The sequence below is a fragment of the Lemur catta genome, chromosome 5 (assembly GCF_020740605.2).
Source record: "Lemur catta isolate mLemCat1 chromosome 5, mLemCat1.pri, whole genome shotgun sequence".
Lineage (NCBI taxonomy): Eukaryota > Metazoa > Chordata > Mammalia > Primates > Lemuridae > Lemur > Lemur catta.
Window position 1 is genome coordinate 27,751,049 of NC_059132.1, and position 14,294 is coordinate 27,765,342.

At 37.0% G+C, this 14,294-nt stretch overlaps 1 protein-coding gene across 1 annotated transcript in view; it reads left to right on the top strand.

Moving 5' to 3' along the window:
* Positions 1-13,794, top strand: part of FAM114A2 (family with sequence similarity 114 member A2) — a 30,766-nt gene extending 16,972 nt beyond the window's left edge. Inside the window, exons 10-14 of the mRNA XM_045551314.1 lie at positions 6,385-6,507; positions 7,107-7,246; positions 9,291-9,363; positions 11,303-11,356; positions 13,180-13,794. Of these exons, the coding sequence (XP_045407270.1) occupies positions 6,385-6,507; positions 7,107-7,246; positions 9,291-9,363; positions 11,303-11,356; positions 13,180-13,287 (498 nt within the window). The 3' untranslated portion in view covers positions 13,288-13,794. The remainder of the gene's footprint in view (positions 1-6,384; positions 6,508-7,106; positions 7,247-9,290; positions 9,364-11,302; positions 11,357-13,179) is intronic.
* Positions 13,795-14,294: the final 500 nt, after the last annotated feature.

A 14,294-nucleotide genomic window follows, 5' to 3' on the forward strand; every position in this document is an offset into this window, starting at 1 on the left:
CTACAGCACTTTCCATCTTGTATCAGTTTTTTTTATTTTGGAAATGATATCAAATTTAGAGAAAAGTTGCTAGAATAGTATAAACAACCTTCATATACCTTTTATGCATACTAACTATTGTTAACATTTTACCTCATTTGCTTAATTATTTGTGCTTGCTCATGTGTTTTCTCTTTCTCTGTATGTATATATATACATATACACATATATGCACGTATACCTTATTATTTTTGTAGCCATTTGAGAGTAAGTTGAAAACATTATAGTTCTTTACTCCTAAATATTTCAATATGTATCTCCTAAGAATAGAGATATTCCCTTACATAATCACAATATAGTTTTCAACTTTAGTAAATTTAACGTTGATACCATATTTTTAATCTATTGTACATATTCCAGTTTTGTCAATTGACCCAATAATGTCCTTCATATCGAATTTTTTCCTTTGATACTGGAGCCAGCACATGATCATGAATTATATTGTACTTTTAGTCTCCTTTTAATGTGGAATAGTTCCTCAGCCTTTGTTTTTCATGACATTGACATTTTTGAAAAATATAAGCTCCCCCTGTCCCTTTATAAAAATAGAGCATTCCTTATTTGGGGTTTGTATGGTGCTTTCTCACAATGAAGGTCAGGGTATGCATTCCTGGCCAAAATACTCTGTAAGTGATGGGGTGTCCTGCCCAGGGTATCACATCCAAAAGCACATGATATCCATCTACCCCTTATCAGTAATGTGTTGTCTGATTTCTCTTTGTAGTTATGATTTATTTTCCTATGCTACTAATAAGCTTTCAACCTGTACTATAAAAGCAACCTACAAAAACAATTGATGATTTTATTTGCTGCCCCTCTGTGTTAATTTTTGAACATGTAGAATATTAACATGGTTCTAAAAGTCAAAACTCTACAAAAAATATACTCAGAGGAGAGTCACTCTCTCCCAATGTCCTTCTACTCTATTCTCTCTCCTTTTAGGTATTCAACCTTGTTTTCTGGCTTATCCTGTCTGCCTTTTTGTAAAGATAAGTGGTTACATTTCCTTATCTCCTTCTTACACAGAAGTTAACATACTATATTTGTTCTTTAGAACTATGCTTTTTTCACTTAACCGTATGCATATGTGTTTTCATAAATTTATCATAGTTTTAAAAAGGTTTGATCTTACCTCCTATCCTAAATCTTAAATTTCTTCAAGGCATAATCTGTGCATAATTGGTCCTTAAAATCCCACCTCTTTTACCTTTTACTTTCTGTGTGGCCTTTAGCAAGTTGCTTAACCTTTCTATGCCTTAATTTCTCTGTGAGGTGGGAATAATGTAGGGTTCCTGTAAGGATTAAATGTGTTCATATACGCAAAACTCTTACAAAGTGCCTGGCTCATAGTAAATAAATGTTCACCGTTGATGTCCTCACAGAAGGTAGCCTGATGTCCTATACATCTGTTGTCTGGGCTAGAGTGCCATGGCATCAGCCTAGCTCACAGCAACCTCAAACTCCGGGGTTCAAGTGATCCTCTTGCCTCAGTCTCCCGAGTAGTGGCGACTACAGGTGTGTGCCACCCCACCCAGCCAGTTTTTTCTATTTTTAGTTGCCTGGCTAAATTTTTCTATTTTTCGTAGAAATGGGGTCTCCCTGGTCTTGAACTCCTAACCTCAAGTGATCCTTCTGCCTCAGCCTCCGAGAGTGCTAGGATTATAGGTGTGAGCCACCACACCCAGCCCTATACATTCTGGTGTTCAGCAAAAATACACATGTTCAAGAAACCTTTATTGTGCTAGGTAATTTGTTAGGTGCTAGGGAAATAATAAGGAAAGATATATAGTTTACATGCTAAAGGAGATCATATTAATAAATATTTTTAAAAGACTGGTAACTGCCCATCTGTCTGGTAGTTCTAGCCATTGTCTGAAAGCAATCTTCAGATTATTTAAATTTTAGGCATTTAGACTTATCATGTAGAGTGGTTAAAGGTCAAAGCCTTAACCATTGATCCCCAAGGACTTATATGAGAGGCTCTGATGTAGGGAAAAGAACATTGAAGTGGGCGTCTGGAGATATGATTCTTATTCTGACACTCACATGTGGTATGATCTTTGGCAAATTCCATTCCTTCTCCAGCCCTTACTATTTTTCAGATGGAAAAAAATAAGTAGTTGGAGAAGCTAAGCCTTCTTAAAGGTGCCTTTTAATGCCTAAGTCTCCATATCTCACCAGTGGGCAGTTACAGACTGAATCATGGGGCAGGAGATTAGAAAAGGATAATAAATTACATTGAGTTGGCACTGTAGTTCGTGATGACGTCACTTAATGTATTTATTACAAGAGAGGTCACTTTGGGTAGGCACTAGGCATACTAAAGTATTTCCTTCAAGTATATAAAATTTATGATAACAGCTTTTTCTTTTATGTATCCTTGTCACTCTCCATTTTTTCCCTTTTTAATTTCAGATAAGTCAATCCCTGGTTTTTCTCTCTTTTTCTCTCTTCAAAGAAATTGCAAAGAATTTAACATACTGTTTGGATTATTAGTCTCCTGTTAGGATTCTTTTCAACCTCAACTCTCACTGTTCTCTCCTATAAATCTCACTATTCCAACCTCATCTGCTATCATGCTCTCCCATCCTCTATATTCTTCCCATACTGGCCTTTGTTCTGTTCCTCAAATACACCAAACTAATTTCCTGTGCTTGCAACTCTCTTTGCCTAAATATTTTTATGGCCAACTCCTTGTTATCGTTCAGATTTCAGCTCAAGTATCACTCTTCAGAGACCATCCCTGACCACGCAAACTCAAGCTACCCTCTAGCCACCCAGTCTGTACTCTCCATTGCCCCATTTTATTTTCTTCATGCATGTGTTTGTTTGTTTGCTTGTTACTTCTCTTTCCTCACTAGAATAGAGAAGAGCAGGCCTCTTGTTTGTATTATTCATCACTGAATCTCCATCACCAGCACGGTGTACAGTACATATTTGCAATGAATGAATGAAAATTTTTTTTTTTTTGACATGAGGTCTTGCTACGTTATCCACGCTGGAGTGCAGTGGCATTATCATAGCTCCTTGCAGCCTTGAACTCCTGAGCTTCAGGTGATCCTTCTGCCTTAGTCTCCTGAGTAACTATGACAACAGGCATGTGCCACTGTGCCTGGCTAATTTTTAAAAATTTTTTGTAGAGACGAGGTCTTGCTATGTTGTCTAGACTGGTCTTGAACTCCTAGACTCAAGCAATCCTCTTCCCTCGGCCTTCCAAAGTGCTGGGATTACAGAAATGAACCACCACATCTGGCCAGTGAATGGTGTAATAAATGCCTATACCCTGTACTCTGGTCTTGCTAAGTATCTTAATAGTTGGCTTAACACACTTTGCATTTTTCTGCTTTCCATCTTTATATAGTTCATTCTGGTTGGATTTTTGAATTTGAAAAGTTAATGCTTAAGTAATGGGAAGGTATAGGTCAGAGCTAGATTGTTCCTGAAAGTTTTTGTGGGAGGATATAGGGGAAAAGAACCCTGAAATGAATGTCTGGGAACACAGGTTCTGCTTTAGCTCATTTGTATTGTAGCCTTGGGTGTAGCCCCACCTAGCGATCCTTAAAGGGCCAACTCCAGTGTCGTACCTGTAATAAAAATTGTGATTCTCTTAGTTGGAATGACTCTCACGGCCTTCTCTGGATTTTTATTATTAATACCTCATTATAGCTTTGAGCACATTCTGTCTATCTTAAGTTAATCAAATGGATGCTTTCATTTGTGGCAGTAATCATGTCTTTAGAAACCAGTAAGTACTCTCTGACTTGTAAATGACAGAAACTCATCTCAGACTGGCTTAAGAAAGGAAGGGAATTGAATAGCTCAAGAAACTAGAAAATCAATGGGCAGCACTAGCTTCAGGCATGGCTCTCCCCAGGAACCTGTCCCTTTCCATCTTTTGGCTTTGCTTTCTTTTGTTTTGGCTTCATTCTTAGGGAAGCTTTTCCATGTGGTGGTAACATGACCCCTGTCAGCTCAGGGTAGCTTTTTTTTAGTTGAGTAACTCCAACAGAAAGACTACTTCTCTTTCCTAAAAAATTTACCAGATGTCCTGGGGCTGATGCCCATTGACCTGGCTTGGGTTACTTTTCTATCCATGAACGAATCACTATTCATGAACAAATCACTGAATATTAATCACAGGGGGATTAATATTCTTAGTAGCTAAACCTGAATCATTTGTGAACGCCTGGAGCCAGAGGATGGAAGCAGCCGCACACAAACCACTTGAACTGAGAATAATCTAGAACCTGCTACCAAAGGAAAGGACATATGGATGCTGGCCAGATAAAAACAGTAGATGTTCTCTACAGTGTGCGAAACACTGGGTGTGCAAAGCCAAATGAGATACTCTGTAGCTATCGTACAATACAGAGTTTAGTTAGAAAACAGATACATAGTTAATTATAGTATGTTTTGGTTTAAGGACCAAATTCAAGAAGTGGCCAGTCAATTTGATAAGTACTCAATTAAGTTATCTGGAAGAAATGATACCTGGGTGGAGGATTGTAAGAACGGGCCCAGTACAGGTAATTATTATCAGACCATCAAGTGAAAAGTGGTAAGCAATGAGGCTAGAGAAGTAGGTAGGGTCTATGCCCTATAACTTGTTACATCCCATGAAAGCACATGATCTAGTTGATGAGGAGCCATTGAAGGAAAGAGGAACAGTCAGCTCTGGGCTTAAGAAAGATCACTGGCAGCATTATGGAAGATAGATTTAAGATGAACCAGATCAGAAACAGGGAGACTAGTCATGAAGTGGGTCTGAACTCAAGTGGTGGTAATAGGCAGGAACAGGATGGGAAGGAAGAGGAAGAAGGGGGGCAGATGGGAGAAATATTCTTGGGTAAAATCACACTATTTTGGTGATTGATTGGAGGGGAAGAAAAGCTAAGATGGCTTTTATATTTTGGCTCAGGTGACTGGTATATGGTAGCCCCTCTAAACCTTAGGAAAATAAGAGGATGAAAACTTTGGGGTAGGAAGAGAAGGATGATGAGTTCAGATTTTTTACATGTTGTATGTGCAGAATATCCTGGCACATATGTCCAGTAGTCGTTTGGAATAAGTTGTTTTCAGCAGAGGTCAGGGCTAGAAATAAGGATCTAGGAGTCAGAAGCAGGTGGGCTATAGTTAAAATCACTGGAATAGGATGGATAGAGGTGTTCAAGGAGAGAGGGAATAGGGTAAGACAAGTCAAGAGTCAAGACTAGAAATTCAGATAGTACTGGTGTCTAAGGGACTGGCCAAGTGGGATCAATATATACAAGAGATTGAGGAAGAATGATCATAAAGGTTGGGGGAGAACGAGAAGATGGCGGTGTTACAAAAGCCAAAGGAAACTAGAAACAACCCAAAGATTCATTGTCAGGAGAATGGATCAATTGTGGTATGTGCAGTCATACATTGCTTAATGATGGGAATATATTCTGGGAAATGTGTCATTAGGTGATTTTGTCATTATTCAAACATCATAGAGTATACTTACACAAACCTAGATGGTATAGCCTACTACATACCTAGCCTATATGATAGAACCTGTTGCTCTTAGGCTACAGACCTCACAAACCTGTACATAATGTTACTGTACTGAATACTGTAGGCAAATGTAACATAATGATAAGTATTTGTCTATCTAAACATATCTAAACACAGAAAAGGTATAGTAAAGATACAGTATTATCTTAGGTGACCACTGTTGTATATGTGGTCCATTGTTGACTGAGATGTCATTGTAGGGTGCATGACTATATATAAAATGAAATACTACACAGCAGTTAGTAAGAATGAACTACTAATACATCCAACAACATAAATAAATTTAACAGGCATTATGTTGTGCATAAAAAGCCAGACACAAATTAGAGTGAACTTATGGTTCTATTTGTATGCATTTTAAGAACAGGTAAAATTGATTTATGGTGAGCATTAGAGCAGTTGACTTTGGGCAGGAGAAAGGGGACATGATTTGAGCAGTATTGACGAGGAAGGGGCATGAAGAGACGTGCTGGGGGTGATAGGAATGTTCTATATTTGTTCTGGGTTGCAATTTCAAAGGTATATACATGCAAACAGTTCTTGAGCTGTACTTGAAAGATTTGTGCACTGAAAGTTACACCTCAGTTTTTTAAAAAGCCAAAGGATTAGAGACTTTCAAAAAGGCATGAGTGGACAGCAGTGTTAAGTGTTGTCAAGAGGTCTAGTAGGGTAAAGGCCTGAAAAACTATATGGTATGTTCAGGTGAGAACAGGAGCACTGACTTCCAGTATGCTAACGTGTTTCTGTGCAATAGTCTTGGTGAGCTAAGTTGAAATGTTGATGGCCAATAATCTTTTTCTTATTTAGGCAAGAAATACTGCCCACGAATGGATCAGGACATCTCTGACCAAGCCATTAGCAGAGAAAGAAGATGGAGAAAAACAGCTGGATGCAGAAAATAATGAACAAGTCAATCAAAATTCAATAGAGGTATCCAAAGCAATGAAGGCTTTTAAAAAAAATTTCAAAATATTAAGGGGGTACAAATATTTTTGGTTACGTGGATCAATTTTGTAATGCTTCAGTCACAGGACTTTTTTTTTTTTTTTAATAGATTTGAGATGTGGGTATCACAATCGGGGACTCAGGCTCTTTCTATTTTGTTGTGCTACTACTCGTAATTTTAACCTTGTGATCCATAACCGGAGCATCTTAAATCCAGACTGTAAGATTAAAGGAGTGAAGAAAGAAAGAGAAAGGGTGCGTGTGTATTGGTCATGAGGAAGGTTCCCAGAAGCTGTCACTGGGCACTCTTTATCTAAACTCTTTGGCCAAAACTTAGTCACTTGGTCATACCTGACTTCAGGGGAGCCTTTGTTTTTGTAGCTGTGAGCCCAGCTATAAAGTTATATCACTACTTTGGAAGAAGAAGAGAATGCTTACGGAAGGGCAGCTATCTGTCTCTGCTGCTTTCAAAATGTTGAATCCTGTAATGTGAAAGAAGCAAGGTGGTGTGATTTCCACTCGAATAAAAAAAAAAAAAAAAAAACAACAACTTTTTTTATGCTTTGTTTTGTTTTTCCATCCAGGATATCCATGCATTTGCAATCCGGAGCCTAGCAAAACTGACTGCCTGCTCAATTGAATTGTTCCACAAAACAGCGGCATTGGTTCTCCATGGCAGGAAGCAGGAAGTGACAGCCATAGAAAGGAGCCGAACTCTTTCCCAGTAAGTGTGTGAGCAGCACTCTACATAATGCAACTTGCTGAAAGAGTTTTCTTGGCTTATTTCTAAAGTTTTAGAAACTTCGTTCTCAACAAGATAACATTCACATTGTACCCATTCACATATTAGAGGTTCATGTTTTTTTTCTTGAGCCATGATAAGTCTGTATTATTAATCTGCTCTTTTGATTAACCAGCTCATGCTCTGAAAACTATTTCTTCATAGATTGTTAGTCTTAATATGCATAACAAGCCAGACACAAATTAGATTGAACTTATGGTTCTATTTGTATGCATTTTAAGAACAGGTAAAATTGATTTATAGTGAGCATTAGATCAGTTGACTTTGGGCAGGAGAAAGGGGACATGGTTTGAGCAGTATTGACGAGGAAGGGACATGAAGAGACCTTCTGGGGGTGATGGGAATGTTCTATATTTGTTCTGGGTTGCAGTTTCAAAGGTATATACATGTAAACAGTTCTTGAGCTGTACTTGAAAGATTTGTGCACTGAAAGTTACACCTCAGTTTTTTAAAAAGCCAAAGGATTAGAGACTTTCAAAAAGGCTGCAGCTGACCTGACAGGAGGCTGAGCTCAGGTGGTGAAGCGAGAGATGGGGAGTGGTTGTAAATACAGACGAAGCTTTGCTCACTTGTCCACTGCTCACCTCCTGCTGTGCAGCCTGGTTCCTAACAGGCCAGGGACTGGTTACTGGGAGTTGGGGACCGCAGTTCTAGAGGATTTTATAGAAAAATATTTTTCTAAGGTCTGAACTTTTTTTCCCTGTAGCATGAATGCCTGCTCAAATGGGTCCCCAGATTAGGTAGCTGATTTGGGCAACAACAGACCCCCTTATCCACACGAGATTCATTCCAGGCTCCCAGTGGATGCCTGAAACTGTGTATAGTACTGAACCTGATTGCCGTCAGTTGGAACACATTTCTGTTCATGTCTTTCACCCACAAATTTAATGCCTTTTCCATCTTAACTAAGCACTTATCAAGCACTGTGGCTATGACTTTTGTAGTTTTAAGTACAAAAGAAAAACTACCATGAATTTCTTTTTCCTTCATAATTTCGTGGATAGAAGATTCATTCTTACTGTAGATCTTAGCAATCTCAGCATATTATTTTTTTTCTTATTAGGTTGAGAACTTTTATCTTTTCACTTAAGAAAGCACTTTATGGCTTGTTTTTGGCATATTCAAATTGCCAGCATCACTACTCTTACGCTTTGGGGCTGTCTTAGTCTGTTTGGTATTGCTATAACAGAATATCTGAAAGCCTACGAGCATGGCACCAGAATCTGCTTGGCTTCTGGTGAGAGCCATGTGCTGCTTCACAGTATGACAGGAGTAGACAGGTGAGTGGCTGTGTGCAAAGAGACATGCACTAGAGGCTGGGCTTGCGGTGCAACAGCCAACTTTTGTGGGCATTAATACATTTCCATGAGAGCAGGAATTCACTCACTGTCTAGAGACATCATTACTCTATGAAGGTGGTGCTCCCATAATCCAAACATGTCCCACTAGGCCCCACCCCCCAGCACTGTTATATTGGGAATCAAATTTCAACATGAGTTTTGGAGGGGATACACTCAAACCATACAAGGGTCCATTATTAAATAAGGGTTACTTGGATACAAGCACTATTAACACCCTGACAGTCAATCTGATAATCAAGATGGCTACTAAGTGACTGATGGGCGGGTAGTGTGTACAGTGGATATGCTCAAAAAAGGGATGATTCATGTCCCAAGTACAACAGTGTCAAATTTAATCATGCTACTCAGAATGGCATGCAGTTTAAAACTTACAAATTATTTCTTAAGTTTTGTATTTAATATTTTTAGACTGCAGCTGATCACAGGTGACTGAAACTGCAGAAAGAGCAACTGCAGATAAGCGGGGACTATCATATGTATTACTTCCTTTGAAAGCTTTCTTCTTTTGCATTTAGTAACAGGAGCAGTTTGTTTTCTTCTGACGGTTGTTAAATATAGCTTAAAAAAAAAAAGAGAACTTTCTTGACTTCTTTTTTCTTTCCTAGAATGACAGTTGTGTTGTGTAAAGAGTTGTCCTCTCTGTCTAAAGAGTTCACCACCTGCCTAACAACTGCTGGGGTAAGAATTCATGCCTGTTAATGGACTAATGTCTGTTGTGGTGTTTTCTTAGCAGCTTAATTTTTTTTTTTAGCAGTTTATATACCATAACATTTACCTGTTTCAAGTGTACAATTCCCTAATGGCTAAGGATGTTGAGCATCTTTTCATGTGTTTTTGGTCATTTGTGTAGCCTGTTTGGAGAAATGTCTATTCAAGTACTTTGCCTGTTTTTCTGAATTGGGTTGTTTTTTATTATTGACTTGTAGGAGTTCTTTATATTTTCTAGATACAAGTCCTTATCAGATCTAAGCTGTGCACCTATTTCTTCCCAGTCCATGGGTTGTCATCTCACTTTCTTGATAGTACATAAGTTTTAAAATATTGACAAAATTCATTTTGTCAGTATTCTATCACTGTGCTTTTGATGTTGTATCTAAGAAATCATTTTCTAACCCAATACCATGATTTACTCCTGTGTTTTCTTCTAAGAGTTTTGTTTTAGCTATTACATTTATGTCTGTAATCCATTTTGAGTTAATTTTGGGGGTATGGTGTGAGATAGGGGTCCAACTTCATTCTTTTGCATGTATATATCCAGTTGTCCCAGAGCCATTTGTTGAAGACTGTTCTTTCCCCACTGAGTTGTTTTGGCCCCTTTGTAAAAAATCAGTTGACCATAGATATAGATTGATTTCTGGACTCTCATTTCTATTCCATTGATCTGTATGTTTGTCCTTATACCAGTACCTTATTGTCTTGATTACAGTAGCTTTATAAGTCGTTTGGAATCAAGAAGTGTGAGTCCTCCAACTTTCTTCTTATTTTGAAGATGTTTTGAATTTTTGGGGGCCCTGTGCATTTCCATATGAATTTTAGGATCAGCTTGTCTATGTCTAACAGATCTTTATAGCTCATTTTTATTCTCTTTTTATGAAGTATTCAGTACTCTTAGGCTGCCCTCTGAGACCTATAATGGAAATGTAGACCCTCATAAAATAAAAATTCCAAATTTTGACTCTGGTTTAAAGAGCAGCTCCTAACTTAGACTGTTAGAGTATGGTAATACCAATGTTATGTAGTTGCCAGCCAGTGGGAGAGCTGTAGTTAAAACTAAATTCTTTTTTTTTTTAATTAGTATTATAAAAATTTACTGAAAGTGTGTCAACTATGGAAGACAATTGAGAAACCAAGTAATAATGAGTTAGGGTAAAATCAAGGGCATTTTAAATACGCAGTGAAAATTACTTTTTAGTAAGTATATCAGTGTCAGCGTGACAGCACAGTTATTGTGAGTCCTTAAATTGATTTTAGTTAGGACCCTGGCCCAAGTTCATTTCTAAAAATTTAAGTTTAGATTATTCCTGTAAAGGATAATCCTGTGATATAGCTTCACTCTTCCTCTTAGTGTTTTCTTTAAAAGAGGAGCTGGGTTTCCTGAAGTTTATATTATGAGGCCAGATCTTTCCATGTGTTCCATAAAGATATTTTAAGCCAGCAAATCAACTGTAAGTTGCTAACACATGCAAGTATTAAATTCGCATTGTTCATTTCCATGAAATAAGACTTTTCCAAACAGCCCTTCTAAAAACCATTGAGTTTTTTGAGCACATGTTCCTTATCTATGTATTTTGTTTTAAAATGGTTATAAAGTTTTGTGGTCACATGTACCTTTCCCACCCCCTCTTCTAAAATGAAGATACTTTTTAAAGTCAATAAAAAACTATAAAGCAGTACACTGTGAATATGGATAGCATGGAAAGGTATAAAGAAGTTTAAAGCACTTAAAATTTTACCTTCTAGAAATGCCATTTTGCTCTCAGTCCACACTTCTATGCTTATATTTATATATGGAAGTGCCTGTGTTTCAAAGAGAGATTATATTCTTACTGTTTTTTAACCTGCTCTACTCACTTTTCAAAGTTTTTTTTTTTTTTACTATTTGTATCCTTTATTCCAGGTCAAAGAAAAGGCAGATGTCCTTAACCCATTAATCACTGCAGTATTTCTAGAGGTTAGTAGTAATTGTTTTAAGTCTCTGACTCCTAAGATATTATGTATTAACTAACTCTTCTTAAGTCTTTAGTTTTTTGGCTTTTTTGTTTTTTTTTTTACCAGATTGGTAGTTTGGTCATGTTGCTGCAGATGTGACCAAAATAGTGTATATTTGTGGTGTATTCCCTGCTCATTAATTACAAAGCGTAAAGTTGAAGCTGTAGGGTAAAGTAGAATGGAAGAAGCAGTAGACTGTCATTACTTCGTACTACCTCTTGACAGCTTAATGGACAATTCTCAGTAATGAAACACCTTCTGGATACCAGCTGGTAAACACGAAGGGCTGCAATTCCAATTACAAACAGGCAAGCACTGCTTCCTAAAGGACTAACGTTTATGCAGAGGAGATTTGTGATAAAACAAAACATTTTGTCATTTCCTTGCCAAGAAATCTTGCGTTGTTTTGTTAAAAAGGTACCTGTGTTCATATAATCCTCATCAGTCTGTTAGAAGGAGATGGATGGTTTAAGTCCGTGGAAAGAAGATGTAAGAGTATCCTGTAATTGATTTTATTACTTCCTTAGGTGATGCTTTCTTGATTACATGTTTTAAGAATTCGATCTTGTGAATTAATTGTACAAACAGACTTTTGATGATCTGTTTAAAACATGTTTGTGTAAGTCTGAGGGAGAAAATCTATTTGATAATTAGGTTTTAAATATGAATTGAAAAAAGTTATAACTACTGGACTTTTACTTCTTTAGTTTTAAATTCTTTTAAAATTATCATCAAGTAAATAATCTTAATTCCTTCACTGCACAGTTCTTCTTAAATAGTCAGGGAAACTCTTATCATCATTTAAACAATTTTTAAAAGTATAAGTTTGTGATTTAGTAAATGACGGAATGGTATAGTTGAAAGAACTTTGCAAACCTCCTAGGAGCTCAGTCCTGCCCTGAATCTTCCTCGATTTATTGTATGACTCTGGACCAGGCATTTACCTTGTTGACAAACTCATTATTTTTATGTGTAAAATCAGAGATTTAACTAGATGATACCTGAGGTCTCTTTTGGCTATAAAATTCAGTATCAAATGTCACATTGAAGTTTAAATAGTAATACTTGCCATTGATAAATTCAAAAAAGGTAATCTCATTTGATATGGGTTCCCTATTGCTATTTTGAGTTGATTTTTCTTGCTTACAGATTTGAAATACTCTTGTCCTTAAAATTACACATTTTTATCTTAATGTAATGAACTCTATTGTTATTCTTCTGGACAGTAAGAGCTTTTCAGTATAAATGAAGTCTGGTAAACTCTGAGCATAATGATTCCCTAAACATGTCTGTTGTATGAGATAGAAATATATCTATACTGTGTCATGTTTGAATGCAGCATTCCTTGTTTATGTTTGCAAGTACCTATCTTGTGTTCACTGAGTGCATTTAGTTCATGGAAGAAGAGCTATCACAAGGGGCTGGAAATCCTATAGGTGCAGGATATATATGACAGCCTCTTTCAATAATTGACTACAATGCTGTGGCAGAATCTACCTACTCGTTCAAGGAATAAATAAGCTTTGAATGCCAAGTTTGAGCAGGTTGCCAAAGAACAGACCATTTTTGATGGGCAAGTTAGACAAAAATGCTGACATTCTTTTTTGGTGCATCTTAAGAGCTAGATTCTTCTCCCTATAATAGAGTTTACCAAAATGGCCAAGTCTATGTTCTTATTTGCCAGGCTAAAAATTCAGTGTTAGATTGCAAAAATTTATCTGTTTCTTTGTTGTCTTGCAGTATATTTTAAGTGACTGTGATATTTTCTTGTTTTTTAAATCCTAGGCATCAAACAGTGCCTCCTACATCCAGGATGCCTTTCAGCTACTCTTACCTGTGCTAGAAATCTCTCTCATTGAGAACAAGACTGAATCACCCAGACATGAGCTGTAGACCCAGAAGCCTTTTTCAGAACAATGGAGAACAGAGAAAATTCTACTTGGGACTTGTGATAGCCAAGAAATGCTACTTTTTTCTGAGTACTCCTACAGAAATAAAGGAGTGGAGTTATTTCAGTATATAAATTTCAGACAGGAGAGCAGGTTTAAAGAGGTGGTTTGTTGCCTTCACTGCTTGGTTGAAGTATTCAGGTCCTCACACTGTTCTTCCCAGTTGTTATAATTAATAAATCATTGGAAAAGAAACTTTTATAGAAAGTCCAAGAATAATAGTTCTAGATAAAGATTAGTGGGACACTCAGGCAAAAATGTTGGTCTTTCCTTGAAATGTTGCAAAACACTAACAGTTTTGTCATGCATATAATTCGTAGCCCATGGATATAATTGGATGTTAAACAAGAGAAGCAACTTTATTTATTATTCTAGAATTCACGACATGCTCATGCTTGGTCTATTAATGCCATGTACTTTCTTCTTTCTAGAATAAAATTTATGGCTTTAATAAAACTAAGCATATATAAACTCTGTAATGATTACACTTATCACATGAATTCTTGGAAATGGTTAGGAGGTTTCATCTGCTCTTTAATTCTCAGTAAATATTTGGCATTGAGAAGAAACTTGTATCTGTGTAGCCACTATGACTTAACTATAGCAAAGTGCCCTTTGGCTTCAAATTGCTCCCTGACCCTAGGATGACAGGTTTCAAGTTGTAGCTGACCCCCTCGCAACTGGGTTCAAGACCAGTAAGTGCAATTTAGGGAAACAGTGTCATGATTGCAGATATTTTGAGTCTCTCAGGGTGTTTTTTATGCCTACCCTATGTGCAGGATAAATTCTTCAACAGCTGACTCCAAAGGAGTGTTGAAGCTCTTTTAGTAATGGGATGTTTGTTATTTCAGTATTGTTGAAGTGGACTGTACAGTCCTATAGAAATGGTGTTCATTTATAACAGGATTTACCTCTAAGACAATATATTTTTTCCTTATTCTTTTACGTTTG